At 38.4% G+C, this 24,103-nt stretch overlaps 1 protein-coding gene across 2 annotated transcripts in view; it reads right to left on the reverse strand.

The window, feature by feature from the left end:
* POU2F1 (POU class 2 homeobox 1) overlaps nt 1-24,103 on the reverse strand; it is a 50,630-nt gene that overhangs the window by 13,631 nt on the left and 12,896 nt on the right. For both annotated transcript variants that reach the window (XM_074144568.1, XM_074144579.1), the window contains exons 4-9: nt 22,302-22,355; nt 20,540-20,659; nt 18,644-18,823; nt 12,580-12,706; nt 3,170-3,264; nt 690-863 (exon numbers count right to left, since the gene is read on the reverse strand). In XM_074144568.1, the coding sequence (XP_074000669.1) occupies nt 690-863; nt 3,170-3,264; nt 12,580-12,706; nt 18,644-18,823; nt 20,540-20,659; nt 22,302-22,355 (750 nt within the window). The remainder of the gene's footprint in view (nt 1-689; nt 864-3,169; nt 3,265-12,579; nt 12,707-18,643; nt 18,824-20,539; nt 20,660-22,301; nt 22,356-24,103) is intronic.

A 24,103-nucleotide genomic window follows, 5' to 3' on the forward strand; every position in this document is an offset into this window, starting at 1 on the left:
CCCTTCAACAGAATAACAGAAGATATAAATGGACTTTGTACTTTTAATTGTAGTCCTAATTCAACCCCTTTCACTATGTTCAAGATTACTTTTCTTCTGTTCTATGGGTATTTCTGAGCTTTTAAGCAAACCAAAACAAACCACAACTCCAGTTCACCTCTGTAAGGAGAGAACTTCAAAGGTGACAGTCCTTTCAGGTTTTGTTTAGGAACCTAAGCAAAAGCATTAAATACAGAAATCATTGATGTTTAATAGGAAAATATACTTGAGAGATAAAACCCCTTTGACATCCAAAGCAACTCCACAGTTGTGATATACTTTTTAAACACACAGAGCAGTTAATTGTGCTGTGTGATTTTTTGGAACTTTGTACTTCTGAAGGCAGCTTTAAAGTGCTTTGTCCCATTCATTTGACATCCTACAGAACGAACAGCGCACATGCAATGACATCTGGAGCTGGTAAATGCACGTACCTGCTGGGAAAATGGCTATGCTTTAAAACCAACAGGGAAGTAAGATGGATGTATGGCTTTTTCTGTTATTTCTTAGAAAACCCCTACATAAAGGCCAGAGCATAACCCTATTTAAGAAGGTTCTCCTAGGAAAAGGTAGAATTGTAGTCTCCCTCCAGACTTGAAAGATGAGACCTCAGATTCCACACTGGCAGGCACTAAGGTACGCAGTCTCACCTGAGTGAATCCAAGTTTGATCCGTCTTTGTTTGAAAGTCTTGGCAAACTGCTCAAGCTCCTCAAGGTCACTGGGCTCCTCCAAGCTGGGAGTGTCGATTCGCTTTGGTGTTGACTGGCTCTGTGGAAGTGGCTGAATGGGGGTCGCTGCTATTGTGCGTGTTGGGGTTGCTGGCTATTAAGATAGCAAGGAAAAGATGAAAATCAGACTTAAAAGAATGATCAGCAAAGATTACATTCAAAAAAGGTATGTGGGGTTTCTGTGAGAAAGATCCATGAATTTGACACTTCCAGCAATCTGAAAGTTCCTCCAATTTATTTACATTCCTCTCAAGAATGAGCAATCACAATCTGGAAAACTGTATTAGTATGACAGCCTTTAAAAGGCTGTGTCAGAACCAATTAAAGAAAAGTAAGAGATGTTCAACGCAGCAGATAACCAACAACTTTCACTAGCTACAGAAGCTGCTCAAAGAAAGGCTGAACACTCTTACTTGATATAATTCTATCATTTATAGACAGCTTGGCATTCATCCCCTTTTAATCATTTTAAAATTGAATTTACTGCTTGTGTGAGGTGGCAGATTGTCATCAGCCCAAAAGATTCAAGCCTCCTATTTAATCTTGGAACAGTGAGCACATACAGGTGCAGCAAACATGGCACATTTCCTATAATGCCGTCTCTTGTGACTGATTCAACTCCTCCAGCAAGAAAAAACTAGATCTACCTCTAACCCTTCTGTTGATACCTGCAACAGTAAGAATTAATGTGCTGGTGATACAAGAAATTATGCAAAGGCAACCTGCAGAAAATAATTTCTTTCTGGTCACATTTTTCTTCTATATGAAAGGTTAATTTTCCAGGAAGTCCACACAAGGTTCAGTATTCCTTAGCACTGGCATACTAGGGCATTTTGCTGAAAAACCTGAGCATCATGGAAAACATTCGCAGGTGAACAAAATATACTAAGATGTGGTATTGCACAGTTCAAGCTTTATGTGCAACGGGAACATTGGAAACGTGTTTTGAGTGCATAACTCTACCTTCTTACATGCCATAGATGGACTGACATGCACAGACAAATAGTTTACTCTAGTTAAAATCTGTTCATTTCAGCTGAGGCAGTTAAGCAAAGGTGATGTCACGCTTTTATGTTCTATGCCCAGTTCTGAAACTACAGACTCCTTCCGGGCAAATATGAACAGCCTCAAGTCTATGCAACACTACAGTACTATGCAAAATCTATGCAAAGGTCCAGAAACGGCTGCTCTAAAAGGAATGGCCTACATATAGCTGAGTCTTTACGTAGTTCCTTATGTTCTTTTCCTCCTGGGTTAGTGCAGCATTTTGCAGTGCACAGCAGATGGTAGAGGGAGGTCAGGATCTATAATTCCGTTACCTGAGAAATAATGTGATCATATATGATCTTTCTAGGATTGCAGATATGTCTCAAACCATAAAGGTTTTTAATATGTTTTTAATTTACATTAAACATAGTGGGTAATTACTGCAGTATATCTTTACTGACTTCACCCCCTTTATATAATTTATCTTCCCTTTGCATTTTTGATACCTTTTTAAGTCCAAGTATAATCTTTAGTAGGGAGTTATGTTGCTAACTGAGGTATGAACTACAGAGGTGAGACAAACACCATTTTCCACATGGTGCATGAAAAATACTATAGGTGGTGTAATAGAAAATATAGTTTTCTAGGACTCTGATAGTCTCAGGCATCTTACTACAGACTAAAAAATTCTTGTATGTAACCAAGTTGGCAGGAAGATACCATATATTAAATGATATTTGAGAAACAGCATGCAGTCATGCAACTAAACTGCACAGTAAAACCCAGAGTGAAGCAGAATTAAATTTGCAGGCACGTGCAACCTTAAAATTGCTTTTCTTATGGTCTGAAAGCTTAATCATAGAGCTTTAATATTTTAACATGTATCTAACAGAATATTTTAATGTATTTCTAACACTCTCTTCACTTTCACAGAAGGTAACTAATAAGACTGGCAATGACTTAGCAATAATAACAAAACAAGCAGGCTACAATAAAGATAGATTACCCCTGCAATCTTTAGAAAAAAAGATACTTGTAAGTCATCCTCTTTTCAAGCTTTTTAGGTAGCTCACACCTTGCTCCTCTGAATTTCACAAATTTGGAGATTGTCCAAGAAAGCCTTACAAGAAATCAAATGATGCTCTAGTGACATTAGCTGAAGATATCAGTCATGGAAATTTTCAGATAAAAATAAAAATTTAGAGTGTTAAATGAATGAAAAGATGCATTTTCAGATGGAAACTACAAAATTGAAGTTACTGATAGATTCAGTGTAGAGCTGAAGTATCTAGAAAAACAAACTCATTATTATAGCTACAATATCTACTCCAGTAACTAATACAAAGGGTCCATTCACTTGCAAGAGTTTAAATCCCCTCAAAGCAACTCATGAATTGTAGAAATAAGCCTGACCTGCGAGGCAAGGGTGATGCTTGGCTGAGACTGCAGGAGGTTGGCTTGGCTTTGCTGAGGTAGTTGCGTTAAGAGATTCTGCGCTTGCAGGAGACCTGGAGAGAGAAAAGGGTGGGTTTGGTAAAAGATTAAAAAATGAAATGAGATGAAACAAGACTCTTGACAAATAATGAAAGTTACAAAAAATTTGAGATGCAAGCCTTCATTTCATCCCTGCATAGGTATCTTCAGACATCGGACTTTTCAGTCCACAACCTCCTTGCATTTCCCTGAAGTATATATGGTGACAGAAAGGTAAAAGACACTAGTCTCCTCTGCAGAAGGAGTTTGCAAAGATCTAGTTAGCCCAGTTCTGTGCAGGAATCATTTATTGTCCCTTTTAGCTTGCAGATTCAGGTAAACTCCTTCCTGTAACCAAAAGTTGACCAAGAATTAGGAAGCCATATAAAAATAAACAACCGAACACTAATCAGATCAAATCCAACAACTGAATACTAATCAAAATCACAAATTTGGCTCCTTGATCACTCCTATTCTGTACCAAACCCATGCCAGCTGCCTAACAAGAAGGCAACTTTCTCTGGCAAACTTAAGCAGACCACACCAGAAGACAAAACAAGCTCAGATAACCTCTTCCTGGCTGAAATAAAGGGGAAATCTTTTGGAAAAGGAATCAGAACTTAAAGCTTCGGTAAGATACTGAACACTGCTTAAACTGCACAAATAGAATAAACATTACACTGTACATATGAAAACCCCTGCTATTATGAAAAGGTGACAACATTAAAGAACAGTTGGGACTGATGTAACCAATACACACAATATGCTGTCATTCTAAACATAAATTCTCTTACTGTCTGCTACTTCTATGGTTTATCTTATCTTTCAGGAAATTGAGACATAGCTTCTAGTTAAAATCTACAGACGCAAGCATATCTGATTGTTGGGGCTTTTTTTTGCACTTCTAATATTAAAATTTATACATTTTTAAGGGGTAAGAATCTTAACAAAAATATACCTATAGTTAGTCACATCCCTCAATTTTATTGTGAAAAATATTGCTGTGACTTATTAGGTAACTCCTGGCTACAACTATCATTTTCCCCTATAATAATTTAAGAATCTGATTAATTAAACCTACACTTAATAGGCATCTTCAGTATACCAGCTTCCTAGAATCAGGGGGAATGATGGCATGACAGCAGATGGACTCTATGGCCACTCAGAGGACAGAATACCAAGTAAGTACCACTTAAATTCTGTAATTTGAGTTCGATGTGGTCTGTTCTGGCTCATCAGCTGGCCAATCAATCACAACACATCACTCATGACCAGCTACAGAATACAGATATGGGGCACAGGAATTTAGGACTTGATAAATACTGAGTGAGAAACTGAATGGTTTATGCAAGGTTAAGGCCACAGGAGCCACGAAGAGAACGACTGCCATGGGTAGGAAGGAAAAAAATCCTCAATGAGGGATACCAACTACAAAAGAATTTGTCTTCTGACAATAATATTACTGTAACTTTTTTTTTTTTAAACAGTGTTGAATATGTATTTTAAGTAGAATGTGTTGCTATCGAAATGCTTAAAACCTACAGAATAAAGCCAGCTGCTTATGCAACATAATAGCACAGCATAGACAACTATGTAAATTTGCTTTGCACCACATAATCAACATGCTCCAGCTGTGTTTTTGAAAAGCCACAGCATGGGAATGGATCAGCTTAAGGAACTTCCAAGACAGCTACCCACTACAGTTACACAGTGCATTTTACAATGCAAATATTTGTTCACTTACAAGATGTTTTCAGCTGCCCAAATCTAAATATTAATTAGTGAACAGTCACCTCTAAGTGAAGAGGTTTTGACCTTCATTTAGTAACAGTGAATTTTAACTGACAACTTGAAATAGAAAGGGGCAAGACATCACACCGACACTATAGGGAGGCTGACTAACAATGAAACAAAAAATAGGCAGCTGACAGTGACCACATTTGACCTCTAATCCACTGGTAACACCATCAATCACAAGTTACTGACTCATCTTATGACTGTAATCAGAGTGGTTAGGACTGTCCTTTTGTGATTTTTTGTCCTCAAAGAAATCCCAGAGGATGTTTTTCTGGCAATAACACATTTGCAGAAGAGCACGAGATGATTTACACTCTTCCTCATTTTATTCTCACTCATATGTTCTGAAGTAATTATCACTGAAGAACAGTATAAAATATTCTGAACATGTTTAATCTAGTCAGTTTTTACATCATGTTATTCTATTTAAGAAATACTGATACAAGGCTTCTCAGGCAGAAACTAGAGAAAGAACAACCTGCTGCTGACTGAAGTAATGATCAGGGGATAAGGAAAAAGAGTTGAACTGTTTTGGCAAAGTATGAATCTCTTCCACTCGCAGTCTTTTCAGAAAGTTGCTGTGCACACTCTTTGGACTCTTGTTGATTTCCATAGGTTTGCAGCTGCAGTTTTGCTCTTTTCAGACATGACTTGTACTAGTCTAAGCTTCACTTTCACTTTTTTTCCTGAGAAGAAACTACTGGTCCCCACTTCAGTCCAAGATAACTTCAGTGACTTAACTTATAGGGCAGACAACACAGCCTGTTAAATACAGTGTTAAGTCCAAAACTCCACCTTTTGCTGAGATGTTGGTGTTTCAAACTCTGCTGTTTCCTTAGGGACTCATACTGGCATCAATACCATTTAATATCTTTATTATTATGGGACAAAACATTCTCAGCAAGTTTGTGGACAATACCAAATACAGAGAGAGTGGTCAACAGGCCAGAAGTCAGAGCCTAGACAGGCTGGACAAACAGAACCTCATGAAGATCAACACAGGAAAACACACCATCCTGCACAGGGGCTGGAATAACCCTGTGCAGCAATACAGGGTGGGCACTGGCTGGCTAGAAAGCAGTTTCGCAGAAAAAAAGACCTGGGTGTCCTGGAGGACAATAAGATGAACATGTGCCCTTACAATAGACAGCCAGCCACATCCTGGGCTGTATTAGCTAGAGTGCAGCCAGCAGGTCAAAGGCTGTGATTCTTCCCCTCCATTTGGCACTTGTCAGACCACATCTGGAGTACTGTGTTCAGCCTTGGGTTTCCCAGTACAAGACACAATGACATTGTGGATTTTGTACATTCAAGGCTCACCAAGGTGGCTAACAGGCTGGAACACCCATACGAGGAATGGGAAGTGAGCTGATTGTTCCACCTTATAAGAAGACTAAGGCGAGGTACTATTGCTGTCTTCAAAGCAGAAATGGTGTCTTCTTAAAGAGTGCACAGTAATGAGATGCAACAGACATAAGTTGGAACATGGAAAACTTCAAGTAGATATAAGGGAACTTTTTTTTTCTTTTTCTTTTTTTTTTTTTTTTTATCCATGAGAACGGTCAACTATTGGGGCAGGTACTCAAAGAGCTTGCAGAATCTGCATCCTTGGAGATGTTCAAACTCAACTGGCCGAGGTGCTGAGCACTCTGCTGTAATTGGACCTATATGGCCTCTAGAGGTCCCTTCCAACCTATACGATTTTTTTCAACCTATAAAAACTAATATTGTACCTGCATACTTAACTTTACAGAGGTAGTACCTGTAACCCCCTGCTTTGGGTTCTAAGAGCCCAGTGGTATTCTTACGTTAAATAAGGCATACAAATCACGTACGTGACGCTCTAGAAGTATGACTGCATGGAGGCAGATATGGATTTATGCAAATGTATGATGCTTTAAAGGTATTTAATTTTTTTTTCATAAAGTAAATGCATCTACCATCATCCAGGACTTTTTCTGTAATGCCTATGAGTAGCATGAATAATGGCCCAAGCCAAAAAACTTTTCCTGCCAGCCAGAAGTCACCGAGGACTGATCTGTGGTTCAGTTCTTACTGTCTAAAATTAAACACAAGATAAAACAAACATTCAAGTGCAGATTTTTTTCAGCATAATTTTTAAAAAGTTGGCTCAAAAGCATAACACATAATTCATCCCTAAATGATCTCCCAAAAGAGGGAATTTTTTCACCTAAGAACTTGACTGCTTTTTCTCTCCCAAAGCTGTTCATCTTCTCACAGACATGTCCTGGAAGTTAGCTTGCAAGACAAAGCCATTACAAAGTCATAATTTGATTAACAGGAAACAACTGAAAGGGAAGAAAGAAGGGTGTCACACCACGTAATACATACAGTGCCCTTTGATCACCTTTGTTGATTACTGTTGATGCAAAGAAACTTCTGGGCACTTTGGTGCACCTCATTTTATGAAATCCAGATCTTCCAAAATGGGGACTCGTAATTATATTGGAATCCAACACAAGAGAGAAAGTACTAAGCTATGCATTCGTACAAATCTTTTCCACTGAGATTTTAAGCTGCTGCACCTTTTGCAATATCCAGGTATCCTTTAAGATCAGTTCAAGACCATGATGCAAATGTGCTGAAGTTGGTGAACTGCAGTTTTGAAGAGTACCAATTCAGCAATCAGTACAAAGGTGCTGCCACACTACTTCAAGGAAAGTCAACATTTTTACCCATTGATGTTGTTTGGATGGTAAGAAGCAAAGACTTGATTTCAAAGAGGACAACACATTAAGAATTTAATTCATATCTTGGTAATGGGTATTTGCAGCACAGGGGAAAAAAGTCACCATTTAAATCACTTCTTCCAAGTTCTTCCTCATTCCACTTCAAGCTTTGCCCTCTTATTCGGGGAATGAGTTTGAGTCAGCTAAATTTTACTCAACTGCTGTTTCAGCAAATATGCTGTCATTAAGAGTTTGTTGACAATGAAGAGCTGACAATGAGGGTCTCCTCATCTGCATATTACAGGGACTAAAGCACTTTCACCTAGTTCACATAGCGTATTATTAACAAAATGAGGAGGAGTCCTATAAGGGTAGTGCAGGTGTACAATCTCAGGTGAGATGAACACTTGTCTATTAAAAATTTGATGCATCTGAGGAGAAACACGGGCAACTTCAGGCATCTTCCTCCATCCTCACGCTGGGTGAGGGAGCTGCACTCTGCTTCATGGTACCAGAGGCTAGCAGGATGGGTACCAAGGTTTAACATTTATTATCCCCTTTTTAAAATGTGTGGTATTTTGTTTTGGGTTGTGGTTTGTTTGGTTTTTTTAATGATAAAAGTGAAGACTCGAAGTCTGTAGGACAAGTGCGCAAGAAGAGGACAGGACTGGATTTGACCTGCTATCATCATGCCAGGTGTTTTTACAATTAAAAAATGAAATCATAAACAAGGTCTTTAATAATAAACAGCAACAACTTGAGAATAGATAGGCACAGTTTCAATGTTTAAAGCTAATTAGTAAGCTTGTCTTCCACATTTGCCTTTCTGGATACTTTCTTTATAAGTACTGTTTCTAAATCGCCTTGACAATGATGCAGTCTTTTCTCAGATCTTAACAACCTCTGTTTGCAAGATTAATTTAAATGAAACACAGCACCATTTCCCCTCTCCATTCAGATTTTTACTGATATGATTTTTATTGGCAATATCTTCTAAGTAGAAAGGCAAATGGTCATCTGATGAGGGTAATATTTTTAAGAAGCAGCTATAATTGCAGTAAAGGATGTTGAATTGGTTGTTCTAGAGACAGATCTATTAGATACAAGAACAGATAAAAGAAGTATAAAGACTGTACAAGGTGCTACATTCCTGCCTGTAACTTTAACAGTAATATGGGGACAATAATTGCTCTGAATAAGAAATCGCTCCAAATTTCTATTTCCATCCAGACTTCTGCATATCTGCTGAGGCCTGAAACAATTCCTTCAGTTCTGATGTTACCTATTACAAGCCGTGAAAAACAGGAACTTTACAATTTGTTTCACGCAAGTCACTGAATAATCAGAAATCATGTGGAAAAGGAAGATGACTACATTGGACATATGGCAGTGGATTTACAGGGAGAATTTCATATCCGTTACTGTGATCTATAATGTGTGTTGAAGAAAGGTAGCTAAATAACATCATGATTGTTGATTAATATTTTAGGTATCAAATTTTCTAAAATTTTTCAGAAGTTGGATCTACGCCATGACTTTCAACCCCTTCCAGGAATCTAAATATGATTGCATTACACTGCATCCCATCACCTAAAAGAAGCTTTCCTCTCCCAAATGTTTACATGTCTTCTACAATCTTGCTTAGAAATACTATTCTTCACTCATTTCCCTCAAAACTATTCTCTTGTATTAAAAACAATGTTTCTCATTTACATGACTACATGGCATCTACAAAATATGTACTGTAGTCTGTAAAGCAATAGATTTCTTCCAGAATAAATAAGCTATAAACAAATCTGAATTTTCATTTTAGTTATTGAATGCATACATATATATATAAAGCTGCGTGCAGTACCAATGAGGCATCCACAAAAATACAAATGCCGTTGGTTTTAAAGAAAGCTCTATGCTAGCTTCTTCAGAATATTTATCATTTCATGAAGTTGACTAATGGAGCAATAGGACAAGAATAACATGGAAAAGTCAGCTGCAACAGCAAATAACAAAATAAAAATATACACTTTCTCAACCTTTCTCATAAATAATAACACACTGTTTGAGATCTTCTAACAATAACCATGAAATATTGCAAAAAGCCATCTCAAAAAGTGAGATAAGGGGTATTATGACATACATGTTGCTTTATCATTGAGTGCTCATGAAGAAAACGAAATCTATTTAAGCATTTCAGTTGGAAGGTTGTCACACGCTAATGGCCTACGGTCAGAACACAGAATGTAAATCTTCCTACATTTTGAGCTATTCAGTTGTCCAGGCTGTACATCACTGGCAAAACATGGTGTTCTACACACACTGCGTCACTGATGACAGCAACATGCAGGTCTTAAATTGCAATGAAGAAATAATTTTCAGAGATGGCCCCTGGAAAAGGTACCATGAAAACCTCTACTGGTAGTTATCCCACTTCAGAAGATTTTAAACAAACAGACAGACTTCCTTCCTTTCTGTAATGCAAACAATTCATTTTGAGAGAGCAATATAATTTACTTCTGTTAGTTTCCTTTCTTGTGAAGCATCTTCAGAGATATTTTAGAAAACCAGCACAAGTTAGCTGAAAAATGTAGGCAGACATTAATGCTAGGGAGTTTTTCAAAACAATGTTTTTATGCTTGCTGTTCCCTTAAAAGAATTTATTTTTTTAAAAAGCCTATTTTAAAGAATCCTTGAAATAAATTTTAGTGATGTTTGATTTCTTTTAGAAGAATATAAGTTTAAGTTTATAAATTCAGCTTCACTTTAAGAAACTAGTGCATCACTAAATGCCTCCATGAATAGTCTTTTAGCCATTTTCTACAAGTGCTGGTATAAAAGCTTTCCTAAATCAAGTCCCATTAAAAAAAGTTAATTTTGACTAACCCTTTTCAAACGTGAGAGCATTCAGACAGTGAGAGAGCTTCAGTATAATGGAAAGCCAGTTCTAGCCAAGTCACAGTATATAAGAAGGAACGATGCACGAAAAAATTGAAAGGAACAGGGGAAAATAAGGTGCAAAGAGCTGCTTTATATGACAGCCAGGCTCTGGAGGCCTCTTCAAGCATAACAGGATTTGCCTTCTGAGCAAGAATCTTTGGATTACCAGACCTGAACAACTGTGTAGAGTTCATGTAGAAGAGAGAGGGAAAAAGACCACTGGAGTATATCAGCATAAGAGGCCATGGCTAAATACAGTTTTCTGTGCCCATCAACAAATGGGGTGCAATCAGTACTGTAATGTACTTCAACACGAATGCATTAGTTCCTGTACAATGTCATCACTGGTCTGGAACACTACCACCTACCACTTGGTTTGCCTTTGGCATGTAAGCCATACCCAGCGTATCACCAAAATACTATTCCCAAGAGTTGTTATAAAAAATCAGGCTTTCTAGCTCTCTTCCCAAGGTGTAACTATTATTTCAGTTTATGACAAAATTCACTGGACCCTCTTTAGTCTTAAGGACTTTTCTAGTCTGCCGCAAGGACTCTTGATTTTGTAATCTTTTTCCAGACTTCTTCCGGACTTTTCGCTATCAATACAGACTAGGGGATGAGGTATTAGAAAGCAGCCCTGAGGAAAGGGACTTGGGGGTGCTGATGGATGAAAAGCTGGACATGAGCAGGCAGTGTGCACTTGCAGCCCAGAAGGCCAATCGCATCCTGGGCTGCATCAAGAGATGTGTTGCCAGCAGATCCAGAGAGGTGATTCTGCCACTTTCCTCTGCTCTGGTGAGACCTCACCTGGAGTACTGTGTGCGGGTCTGAAGCCCTCAATATAAGAAGGACATGGACCTGATAGAGAGGGTCCAGAGGAGGGCCACGAAAATGATCAGGGGGTTGGAGCACCTCCCCTATGAAGACAGGCTGAGGGAGCTGGGGTTGTTCAGCCTGGAGAAGAGGAGGCTCCGGGGAGACCTAATAGCGGCCTTCCAGCACCTGAAGGAGGCCTACAGGAAGGCTGGGGAGAGTCTGTTTACAAAGGCCTGCAGTGACAGAACAAGGGGTAATGGCTATAAACTGGAAAAAAGCAGATTTAGATTAGACATTAGGAATAAGTTCTTTACCATGAGGGTGGTGGAACACTGGAACAGGTTGCCCAGGGAGGTGGTTGAGGCCCCTTCCCTGGAGACATTCAAGGTGAAGCTCGACGAGGCCCTGGGCAACCTGGTCTAGTTGGGGGTGTCCCTGCTGACTGGGGGGGTGTGGGTGTGTGGGTGTGTGTGTGGGGGGGGGTGTGTGTGTGTGTGTCGGACTAGATGACCTTTGAAGGTCCCTTCTAGCCCAGATGATTCTATGATTTGTCCTGATTTGAAGTAAAACAACCAATTTTCTGTTCTGTAACTTTACATCCTAGCTAGGCCTCCTCTAACTCTCTGAAATTAACAGCATATTGTGGAGAAAACTGCTCGTTCTCAGAATGATAAGACCGCGAAACCACGACAGAATTTTGTAGCCCTTTTATCATTGACCTAATCCAGACAGCCCACACACCCCCCAGGCCTCCTCCTAGGATTCTGCCTTTGAGTTCTGGTGAGTTGTTTTCTCCAAGTTCTCTTCCCAGTAGACTTCCTTCCTGAGAGCCTGACCCAGAAATTCAGATGCTGCAGTATTTCCCAAGAGGCCTTGCTGTTAACAAATGTTCCTGTGACATGATCTCTGGATTGATCCTCCTTGAGAAGTGAGCTGCACACACTTCCATAAGGCTTAGGTCTAACACCCAGAAAGGGACAACCTGTTAAGAGTCTCCTAATTGCAATACAGTTATTTGTCCTAGGGAATATCAACAGTTAGTGAAGGTGTATGAACCACCCCAGTTTCACCGTCTCTAAAATGCTATGATTTTCTTTTCTGGCAAGGAGCACTTACCCTGCTGCCCCTGCGGTGTTTGTGAGATGATGAACTGTGCTGGCTGCAAGTTGGTTGTTGGATGCACCAACACAAACTGTTGCAGGTTGAGATTCTGCTGCTGAAGCTGCTGCAAGTGCTGCAAATCCTTAAGGAAACAGGGGAAGGAAAAAAAAAAAAAAGAAAGAAAAAAAAGAAAACAAAGAAACAAAGAAAAAACAAAGAAAAAAGAAAAAAGAAAAAAGAAAAAAGAAAAAAAAAGAAAAAAAGAAAAAAAGAAAAAAAGATAAAGGAAAAGAAAGAGCTGTGTGTTAGACATTTAAGTCAGCCATGACTCCCAATGTAACTAGATTTCCTATCAACCAGTTACATTCTGACATTTAGAGATAAAAGTGGCTATCAAACAATAGCAGTCCTGCTACTAAATATCCTTAAGGCTGGCAACTTGAATTCCACTGTCCTTCATAAAACCAAACAAAAATTGTTTACCAAACAACCCAGTAAAATATTTCCAGCACTGTTCTGCTTTTTAAAAAAAAATAAAAAAAAAAAAATTCAATCTCCCTCCCCCAAAAAGCAGAATTTTTCAAATACTTTAGACTTATCAGCACCTGGATTTCTCAGACTTATTTTTTGAGGATGCAACTCTGCTACAAAATTCATTTTTGACAAATCAAGCATATTAGCTGGGAGCTATTTTTTTATAACAACAACAATCTGCAATTACCATTCTAATCAGCAATAGGAAAGCAAAAATTTACAGATTCCTAGTTCACACTTTGGTTGTTCAGGTCAATTTTCAGGAAGCAGCTAACTCAAATAGTAAACAAATATACTTCATTAGTTCTGAAACAAATTACAATAAGCTTAATAAACATGGCTATAATTAAGGTTAACATGAATAACCCAAAACATTGCACTATTGTAGAACCCTATTTTTATTTATTTAAACCATTCATAACTATTAATTTTCTATAATTAAATGACTGGTCTCAACGTAAATACTAATCTCTGAGAAACTGAATCATCAAGAAAAATGCTTCAACTTGCTGTTTAGCTGGAGAATGAAAACATAGAGAACCGCTTAAAAATATTCCCCCCAAACTAGTCTTTTTCTTCTAATCTTCTCTAAACACGACAATAACAAAAGTAACTGAAATTTGAAAATTGAAGCACAACGTGAAGCCAACCAACATACAGTGGTAATCTATGAAAACTGTCTACACACATATGTAGAAACTTTCCATCTTTCTGAGAAAAAGCTGTTTCAAAATATCTGCCAAGCAGATGGACAAAAGACTGAAATATTTCCCACAGTTACAGCCTCCCATTAAACAAACCAATTCAACCAAACAAAAAACCTCCCAAAACTCTGTTTCAGGGGAGTTACTCAGATACAGGGGTACCTGTTTGCAGATTTTGGGTCCAGCTGTGTCAGAAGACGTTAACAATGCCAGTTTGCTTCTAAACAGTGCTCAATCTGGCTGCCTGAACGGAGCTGCTCATTTTAATTTCTTTCCTAACATACTTGAGTTAAAGTGAGCCAAGCTAACAAAGACCTGCTTCTTAAGGACAGTGAAGTGGCCCCCGCACATTTTGGCTGACGCAGGTTATTGTGCACTCACACTGGCTGCTCAGCAATGGATATGAAAGGCCATTAACTGCCAGCAACGGAGATGGTGATGGAAAGTCAAGACAGATTGACACAGATAACTTCCTATACATACAATACAACCATTTGCAGACTATAGTTATCTGTCTATAACCTTACATTATTTTAAGACTTAAAAAGTTGGAACAATTTCCTTCTAGGGAAGAGGGGTGGGGAGTGTCAGTGGGTGGAAAGGAGGACTAGGGAAGAAAAAACCAGAGTCTCCATTGATTTATGAGACCATAGACATGCATTATAAGAAAATGACTACTTAACCTGCATTACAAAGACACCGGCCATCAATCACTTACGGAACTTGGTCAAGTTAAGTCAAAAGCATGCAGTGTAATAACATGGTGGACAGATACCAGACGCAGTGCTCTTTAAGAAATGGAAACTTCCATTTTATAAGAGAATGGTAAACTTTTAAAAAGCGCCTGCCAGCACAAAAGTATGTTTTTAAAGTCGATAGTATTGTTCGCTTTCAGAAAATTTGAGACATACTGCAACCATTCCTATGAAATTGAGGTCAATTTCCTTACTAAAAAAGAAAGAGAGATAAAACTGCTCCAGTTTTCCCCAGGAACTCTACGTTTCTTTTGACTTCATATCTTAAATTTACATTGGTCAGAACTGCTGCTAAAAACTCTCATTTCTTGAGCCAAATGCAACATGGACCTCCACTCATTTATTCATTGATTTTCAATGCTTTACTGGTTACCTTTGCAGACTGAGCAGGCCCTCCAGCATAGAGGGGCTCATACTGAATTGGATGTGAGGACTAGATGCAGAGGAAGAAACAAATAGAAAGAATAGGGCAAGCTGACTAATGCTGTGAATGCTGGGTGGAAGAAAAAGAAATGTTGAGAAGATGAAGGATGAAAATCGAGGTGGATAAGAGTAGAAACAAAAGGAAGAGTTGGGATGAAATTCTCAAAGGAAAAAGCACAGACAGAAAAACAGATAGGTTGAGGACCTCCCCCATCAAAAGCAAGCGAGTGAAAGCCCCCAAGATGACCAAGTAGATCTCAGACGATTTGAAGAAGCATCACCAGAGATAGTTACATACAAGAAAGAATACAAAGAAACAGCGGATCTTGCAAAGAAGCAAGACCAAAGCAGGAGAGCTTTTCGTTTAAGACTATAGTCTTCATAACACAGGGTACCCAGCTAAGACATGACAGCTCTTATCATCAGGCTCTCATACTTTAATATGAGAAAACTGTTTTTAAATTGAGGCCTCAGGGATAACTGGTATAAGCAATCTTACTCTATGCATCTGCCTTGGTTAATGGTATCTCGGCTGAGTCTTGTTTAAATACAGAAATATAATTCTGTACTGCAGAATGGAAACGATACCTCCAAGGCTAATCACTCTTAAATAGCCCTACCAGCCCCTCATATTCATTTGAAATCCAACTTTATTTCTACCTTGGGAAAGTTTTATTATTTAGTTAATTGTAGCGTTACAATAAATCTCCCAATAGCAATCATGCGAACAACCCTGACACTGTTTTCCTATACTGACTTTTTTTTTTCCCCCCTCAGTGGTAAAATCTGTATAGCACAAGCACAAAGAAAGAGATGGAAGGACTTTTGTGGAAACATGCATGTTTTCTGATGCTGCCTAACAATTTAGAAAGATCAAAACAACCCACCTCTTATCTCAGCAGAATAATTGGCCAGGTGTTATGTCCTGCCATGAGGAACTTTTTTTTTGTTTTTAAAAAAAGGCATCTAAAGTTTTAAATTTGATGCCATGATCTCTAGTTACAATTTCAGTACAAACTTGAGCATCTCTGTCATTGTGAGGTTTACATCATATAAACACTCATCATGGATCCTGAAAACAAGTAGAGTTTACAAAGAACTCCAAAACGGTTTAGGGAGAATTTAGCATCAGCCCAGCAGCAGTACTAACATCTTACCAGACTGCTGCAGCAGATACTTTACTTTAACTGCAGTGCACATTAAAGAAGTCATGCTTGTGCAATTAGTTAATTAAAATAAATATGGTAATCCCCCTGCTGCAAATACCTGCCAGTTAATCAATTATTCAAAAATCATCAATTAAAACAAACATTCAGTTATTTGTGTAATCAGCTATATGTTTACAATGGCAACACAAACAAAGCTGAGCACTGTTTATAAATCAACAAGATGGATCAAAAAAGCATAGTGTTATCCACCTACAAAGCGAGATGGTAGAAATTTTCCATCAAGTATCCCGAATTATATCCAACACCTGCACAAATTATGCCCTCAACTTTCATCATAAGAAGCTGCTAAGAAGATGCAACCAAGCTACATTTATATATCAAAATAACCTGTCCTAAAAGAAATTAATTGTAACATCAAACTTTTAAGTAATTAGGAATGCCAGAAAACAAGTGAAACTTTAACCTGTTCCCCTTGTGCTACAAATACATATTATATGGTGGCAACTATATGACCACATGTTATTTTCCATAAAGCCTTTAGCTCATTCATGCGCACAAACCAGACAATGCTCACTTCAGAAGTTCCTATTTGACAGCACGTGCCTGATCTTTTCAACTCTTCTCAAACACTTCTCTGAAGATTTGGTAAATTCTGGAGAAAAACCCAGAACTAAATTAATAACTGCAAATGCTTTACAGATTTTCATAGCTTTCTACTGAAGTGGAAGAGCGGAATTAGCAGCATCTCACACATGCGCAACAATGCCTTCAAAAGTATCCACTAATTTGGCGGCATATTTGACAAATGTAAAGCCAGAAAGTTCAAGATATAGATTTTATTACTATGATATTCCAACACTCCACACTTCAGTAAAAAGCAGATCTCGCTATCTTAAGCTGCACACCTGGATGACAAGAGGCACACACCTGTGGATCACTTACATTTAGGTTAAAAGACACGCATAATAACATATGGCAACTCTGTGACAGATGCATGGAGAGATGTTAGAAGCTAACCATCAACTTCCTTGAAATCTGTCTGTATTATTGGCTACAGACAAAGGCTTAACAAAATTAAGAGATGATCTTGGGGGTCACAAGTTTCCTTGAATGCTGCATTCTTGAGTCATCTCCAGATCATGACAGTGAAGTGGGATCCTTTGCTAAAAGAAGTATTAATATCTGGTCACATGACTTGTCACAGTGCACCAAGATGCTCTATGTGAGCCGTCTGTGGACAACATCAGTACTGGCCTTTTAAATGTGGGATTGCATCACTCTGGCCTCTGTAGGCACAGCCAGAGAGGTCAGAACTTTTAGACCAACACCACAGAAGTTTGCCACTTCAGCTAATAAAACTGATAGCACAACCAGGAACCAGGCTGTTACTCAGCTAGTGGACTAGACTAGCACAATAAAGGAATAACACATTTCACCAATGGACTTCATATAATCACAACATTTCTATTCTTTTATTTCTTCTGGCCTCATCTTCACTTTTTACACACTTCATCCCAGTTGAATGCAAGTGAAAGCAGTCCGAATAGAAAGCGTCAGACAGTCTTAAAGAACCCACTCACTGTAAGAAGCAGCAACTCTGGAAATTACATATCCAACACACTTTGTACAGCGAAACTAATCAAACTGAAATATTACATACTAAGAACCTTAATCTATGCAAAGATGGAACTCAGCATCAGCAACACAATCACCTACTAGTAGTACTCAAGATGCCTATGCTGGTACATTCAGTTACCCTTGTTCAGAAGTCTAAGGAGTTTCCATACTACATATGCTAAGCGTAGAGTCAGTGGTGCTGCATTCTCCACACTGAATTAAGCAAATCCTGGAAGACCCAGGAGGATCTTTGCTGCTCTTGGTAAGCAGAACTTCCTTGGCAAAGAGTTCTTCAGAATTAAGAATTAACAGGTCTTTAGCAGCAGACCATAAAACTGGACAGATTCTGACGCCAAACACATTCTGGCAAGTCTTTCTCTAGACAGACAGGAGTGCCCATTCTTTGTCACTGAACTCTAAGCATTAAGCACCAAGCTAAAATAGCACACAAACGTGTCACGTCAAACTGCCTTTCTTCAGCTCTATCATCTTGCTGTCTGGATCTAAGAAGCATCCTTTGTGATACATAGGTACCCCTTCCCATCCACACAGGTCTCAACAAGTGTCATTCTACGGGCATCTTTCTGTACCTCTTTTTCTCCTTTCTCAAGCTAACTACAAGGAGGAAAATTCAGAAAATACAGCATCTGGTCAGATTCTGGAACAAACTCAGAAGCCCAGCGATACTGATGAGCGGCTGGTACACATTCTTTGCTAAAGCTATCAACTTCAACCTCATCAGCTAAGGATGCATGAGGAAAGACTAACAGTATTCAAGGACTCTAGAAACTCACTGAATAAGGAATAAAAATATTATTTGAATGATGCAATTAGTCAAACCTCTTTATTTTCCACCCTCTCAAGCCTCAAGGCTCACCTGTGCAATCTGTATTGGCTGAGATAGAGGGATCTGCGTCATCGGCGTTGCAGCAGAGGCCGAGATGGTGGCACCAGCAGCGCTGTGCTGCTGACTGGCTGAATGCTGCACTGCAGCCGCCAGCAACTGTGCCTGCGCCTGTTGTAGCAATAACTGTTGCTGGGCTGGCGTCAACGTGAGCTATAAATAATTAGAAAACACAGCCATTAATAATGGAAAGAGCCACTTCAGCTACAAAGTCATTAGCTAGCTCAGTACTAGTTGTATTAACCAAACATTCCTAGAACTATCACTACAGTTCAGCCATTAACTAGCCCACGACTCTGGCCTTAAGTAAGGACAGCTGGCTACTCAACACAGCATAGGAACCAACCTACCACAGACCTGACATAAACCAAACCGCACAAACACAAACATTGGCGCTTACTGGAACCTACAGAACCTAACTCTCCTCCTAAGTTTTCTTCACAACTCTACCAGGAGGTTCAGGAAAAAGGTAATTAAGTAGCAAGCAAAAGAAAAGAATCAGTATTGCCAGGATTTGAAAGGAAATTTACACCCAGCAGAACAGCAAGTGATTAGCCAGATGAATGAGAAGCAGGAACGATGGCTATGGCTACTGAACAAACTGATAACACTCCAGCTGCTTCACATTAGCATGAATCCCTGCCATATTCCATCATTTCCATTATGCCCTAAGATATAAGTAAAGAACATGAGCTCCATTTGTTTCTCTCCAAGTCTCCCCATCTGCCTTTTTTTTTGCAGATAGAATAGAGTTGGCAAGTTTACATCCCTTCCCTTTCCCAAACACGCATTATCTCTGTGAAACAGGTGGCAGCAGTCTCTCCTTTACATGTAAATGAATCTTGATGCCCATATTTACTACAATCCATATCGGCATAGGCTTGGAGTTCTGAATGTTTCACTACTGCAGACAATCATAAATTAAAACAAACCAATGTTTTTTGAGAATGAGGAAAATAATAAAATATGCTGGGTTTTAAGTGTCTCACTTTTAAAATGTTCACATGTAATGAACCAAAACCTAAATAGGATGTTTATTTACACACTAGTACATGAGAAGATTTAACAACTGAACTTGAAATTAAGACATCATTTCATTCAAGTGAATTATCTAACCTAATACTTCAAATCATAAATATATTGTTGGAGCAACTGCCCTAAATTCCTTATTAACATGCATACTCTTAAAACCGCAAAGCTGATTATGTGGAAGCAAACTCTTTAACCAAACCAGCCCATTCACAAAACTTGAGTTTTTAAAAAAATGACTGAGAACATTTACAACAATTCAGAAACACCAGTAATCCTAAAACAACAGCTATTCCATAATTACTCCCAAAGCCTTGCAACTAAAATTGGTGGGTCAAAACAGAAGGGTTGAATAGGCTTAAGGCAAGCACTAATTGAGTTACTTAAAAAGAAATGTTTCTGTGTTTGAGAAGAGGAAGAATTAGTGTCAGCAGTTCCCGTCAGTTTTCTTCTTCACCTAGCTATCTGATAAGATTTAGTCTCATGCTCCCATGCCACATTTTAATGTTGCAAAAAAATAAAAATTCCTCTTTATGATATCAGTGACTTTTTTATTTATACACACACCAGGTTTTAATTTTATTGCAGAGCCAAGACGGATACTGAGAACAGAGAGAAAGGTTTGATTTTTTTTGAAGCAAATACTTTGCAACAAAAAATAAAGATTAAGGTCTGCTTTCTTATAGGAAGATATTTTCTGTCCCTTCTTTCACTCAAGTTTCTTCCTATGTTAAAGGAAATGACAATAACCTTCACTGACAGTTCTGTGGGGACTGCCGTAGATACTGCCATCATCTGCCGGACAGGAGGCTTACTGCAGTGTACTTGGGTAAATCTTACCCCAGTGATCTGTCCTCCGGCCAGCATGAGCTGGGTCTGGGGTATGGCCGCCTGCACTGAAGGCTGCTGGGAAGGCTGGCTTGGCTGCTGAGAGTCCCCAGATTCTTCATTAGATTTAGACTAGTCAAAAAAAAAACAACCAACTCTTTATAGTGTAAAACAGATGTTAATGTATAACACTGCTATCTCAACACTGCACAATAAAAATCTTTCATCTGCATACAAAAAGCCCTTGGGTTTATTTTAAGAGTGTGTTTAAGCAATGGCTCTGTGTACCCACCATCTCAGCTACGATTGCTCAAACATGTCTGTAGGTAATGCAGTTTAAACAAAACAAAAAGACTCTCAGGTCTTTTGTAACTCTTTGACATTATTTTCAGGTCTCATTTCATTTTACGCAATGCAACTGAAGCTGATGCTACCTTTCACCATAAAGAAAGAAAAGGTTGTTAAAATTATTCATTGCCTAAAATGCTGAACAATAGAATGAGAGAAAGCAGATTGTGTTTCCATTTTCTGTATCTGCATCCTGCACTTCTAAGTCATCATACTGTTGGCTTATAGTTTGAGAAATTCTCACAGGTTTACCTACCTACAGACAGCAAAATGCATAATATATACAGTGCTTTTAAATAATCAAAGTTTAGCATTTATTTAGTTGAATGCTGCTTTATTTTAAAAGATTTGGGGTTTGGGTTTTTCTTTTTGTGGTTTTGGGTTTTTTAAACAGAAGAAATTGTGAAGACATGAGGGAGGAAATGCAAGTGCATGAAGAGGGGGAGAGAGTTTTATGATAATTAAAACTGGTTATGCAGAACATTAAAATTCTGCATAGATTTGCATATTTTCCACCACCTGTTTTGGGGACTGCAGAGCAGGCTAATTAACATAAAGGCTCTGATTAATTCTGCCAGTCATTGAGCGATAATTACAGCACAGGACTGTAAACATTCTGCACTGGAGATACAGCCTGTTTGCCAACATCTCTCTCAGGGATGGAAGTTTACCATGGCAACCAAGGCAATTTTCTGCCTCCTTCCTCTTAAAAGGAAGGTCACTATACCTCCTCTTCTTTCCAAATTGTTATTATGTATAAGTGGGTCCACATTCTATTGCATTTCATGTAATGCACTACCTACATTCTTTAATAACAAGCAATACTGAAACCAGTTTTCAATAAAACTGCATCCCTTGCCCCTTAATACAGTACTGAGAGGAAGTGGCACGTTAACAGATACACTGAAGTGTTCAGCATCATAAAAAAAGTTTGAAAGCTTTGTTGTCTTATGTACATTATTAAATAACAATTACTCTGACTTCTACTTGAAATCACTACGTGTTACTTACACAAGCAACCTACACTAGCCACATTAAATAGTTAATGTTACGCTACAGTCCTACATTCAGCTACCAGAAGTAAGGACAAACTGCAAAGTACTACTTGCTATGTTTAAAATAAGTGAATAAAGAGAAGAACATGAATATTCCTGGAGTTTTATAGCTGTCATGATACAACACCTGACTGAAATTCAGTATAAAACTATGATCACCACATGGTTTAAACAACTCCAGTTTGTGAACGCTTTCAATTCTGAATCTGATTTACAGTTGTAAAACTATTCTACCTTCATACCTATCACTTGCAAGACCAGTCAGAATGAAAAAACAGATAACATATCATAGGTTAAAAACTATCTCTAATGGGACCATAATGCTGTTTGGAATGAGAGAAGGACGAGCAGCAGAAGGAAACTGTCTTTACCTGTACATTTAAGGACTGAGCAGCAGCCTGTAAACTTGTTCCAGCGAGCTGGACCTACAATACAGTGCAAAAATAGAAATGAAATAATGTAGAACCCACAGAAGACTTTAACGATGTAAACAAAGAACAACCTCCCCACTTGCATCCCAACAAAAACTGCCCCAAGAATAATGCATGTCCCTCTAACACCTGAATCACTGAGATAGGGGTTGGATTTAGGCTGAAAAAAAAAAAAAAACCTGTAAGACTCTTCCACCATGTTATTTGCCTACCTCTTGCTGAAAGTATTCCTGCCTAGGGATCTGGATGCTATCATGAAATTGAGTTGAAACAGAACATTTTGGGGTGGACAGGCTAACTATTCCTATTCCTGTTAAAAAAATCCAGGCTTCAAGGGAGGAGGTTAAGCTGTGCTCATCATCATCCTTCTAATATTAGAGAATGGGTCTTACCCCAAATAACGTACACTGCATTCCCCTGCTTCCTTATACGATAGAGGAGCAATCACCTGCACAGCACTAAACCCACAGCATAAACACTCTTCCTCAAATCAACCCGTTCAAGTATTTGCAGCCACTGAAAAGGAGATCTCAATACAGAGGGCTAGAGACACTTTACAATGGCTGTATTGATTCAGGTATACTCAAAACTTGAATTCAATGCTTGTGATTAACAGGTCCAAAGAAGTTCTTGTGCATTAGCAGTGAAGAAAAACTGATGCTTCAGAAAGTGAAATTTTTTAATAGTTTTATTTTATCTCTAATAAGGATCTTCTCTGTACAACAAATGCTAATTTTCATTTACTGAAGACTGCTTTAATCAGTCTAGCCTTGTTTCTACAACCACTCCTACGATAAAGAAGGAATGCTATGTAATTAATTACCAACACTTTTAAAGGTCAGAGTTACAAGCCTGCATTGAATTCCATCTCTGGCCATGTTTGAAAACCACTGCTCATTTGAAAACCAGGCAACACATAATGATACAATAAAGCAAAGCAAAACGTAGCACTCCTGCCTCTATAAAAAGATGTCCCCACATAATATAAAAGAAAGTCCACATATATGCAAGCACAGGAAGAAGACTTTTAATTTAAATTGCAGTACATGAAATTAATAACTGAATATTCAAACAGGCAACCCTTAAGAGTCACCTTGGAAATATTTCCTACCACTCTAGATGAAGGTACTAGACTTACTAAGCATGTTCTACATCCAAGCAAACGCTCTTAGAAAAGCTCCTCATCACAAGCAAAATATAGTTTGACACAGTTGACATAATCTGAGTTTTTAACATGAATTAACAGCAGAGAGTAATATAAATAATAATAGCCTGCTAATCTAAAAATATACTCAGAAATAATACTCTAAAAATTACATAATAATACAAAAAACACATAAAAGACTACAAATGTATCTCACTCAAGTACAGCCAGCATACTCCTGAAAATCTCTTTGAATGCAGTTTGGACACCCCTTCTACCATACAACAAACATTTTCTAATTAGAAATTAAACTATTCCTGAATGTTGCCTACAAGCTAATATTTTGTATTAGTCTGGAGGAAAGCACTGTGTGTTAAGGTGAATAATACCCCACTAACAGCAGCCGCACTACAAGAGGACTGTTTGACAATAGATTCCCACACACCTGCAGGTACATAAAAGAATAGCTGAGATTTTCCTTTGAACTAGAGTCTCAAGAAATGAATCACACTTTATCAAACATGAAGTTATAAAGATCCTGACAACTGCTTAAATAAATACATTACCAAAGCAAGATAAAGCACTGTGCTAAATACAA

Source organism: Numenius arquata, chromosome 1 (assembly GCF_964106895.1).
Source record: "Numenius arquata chromosome 1, bNumArq3.hap1.1, whole genome shotgun sequence".
NCBI lineage: Eukaryota > Metazoa > Chordata > Aves > Charadriiformes > Scolopacidae > Numenius > Numenius arquata.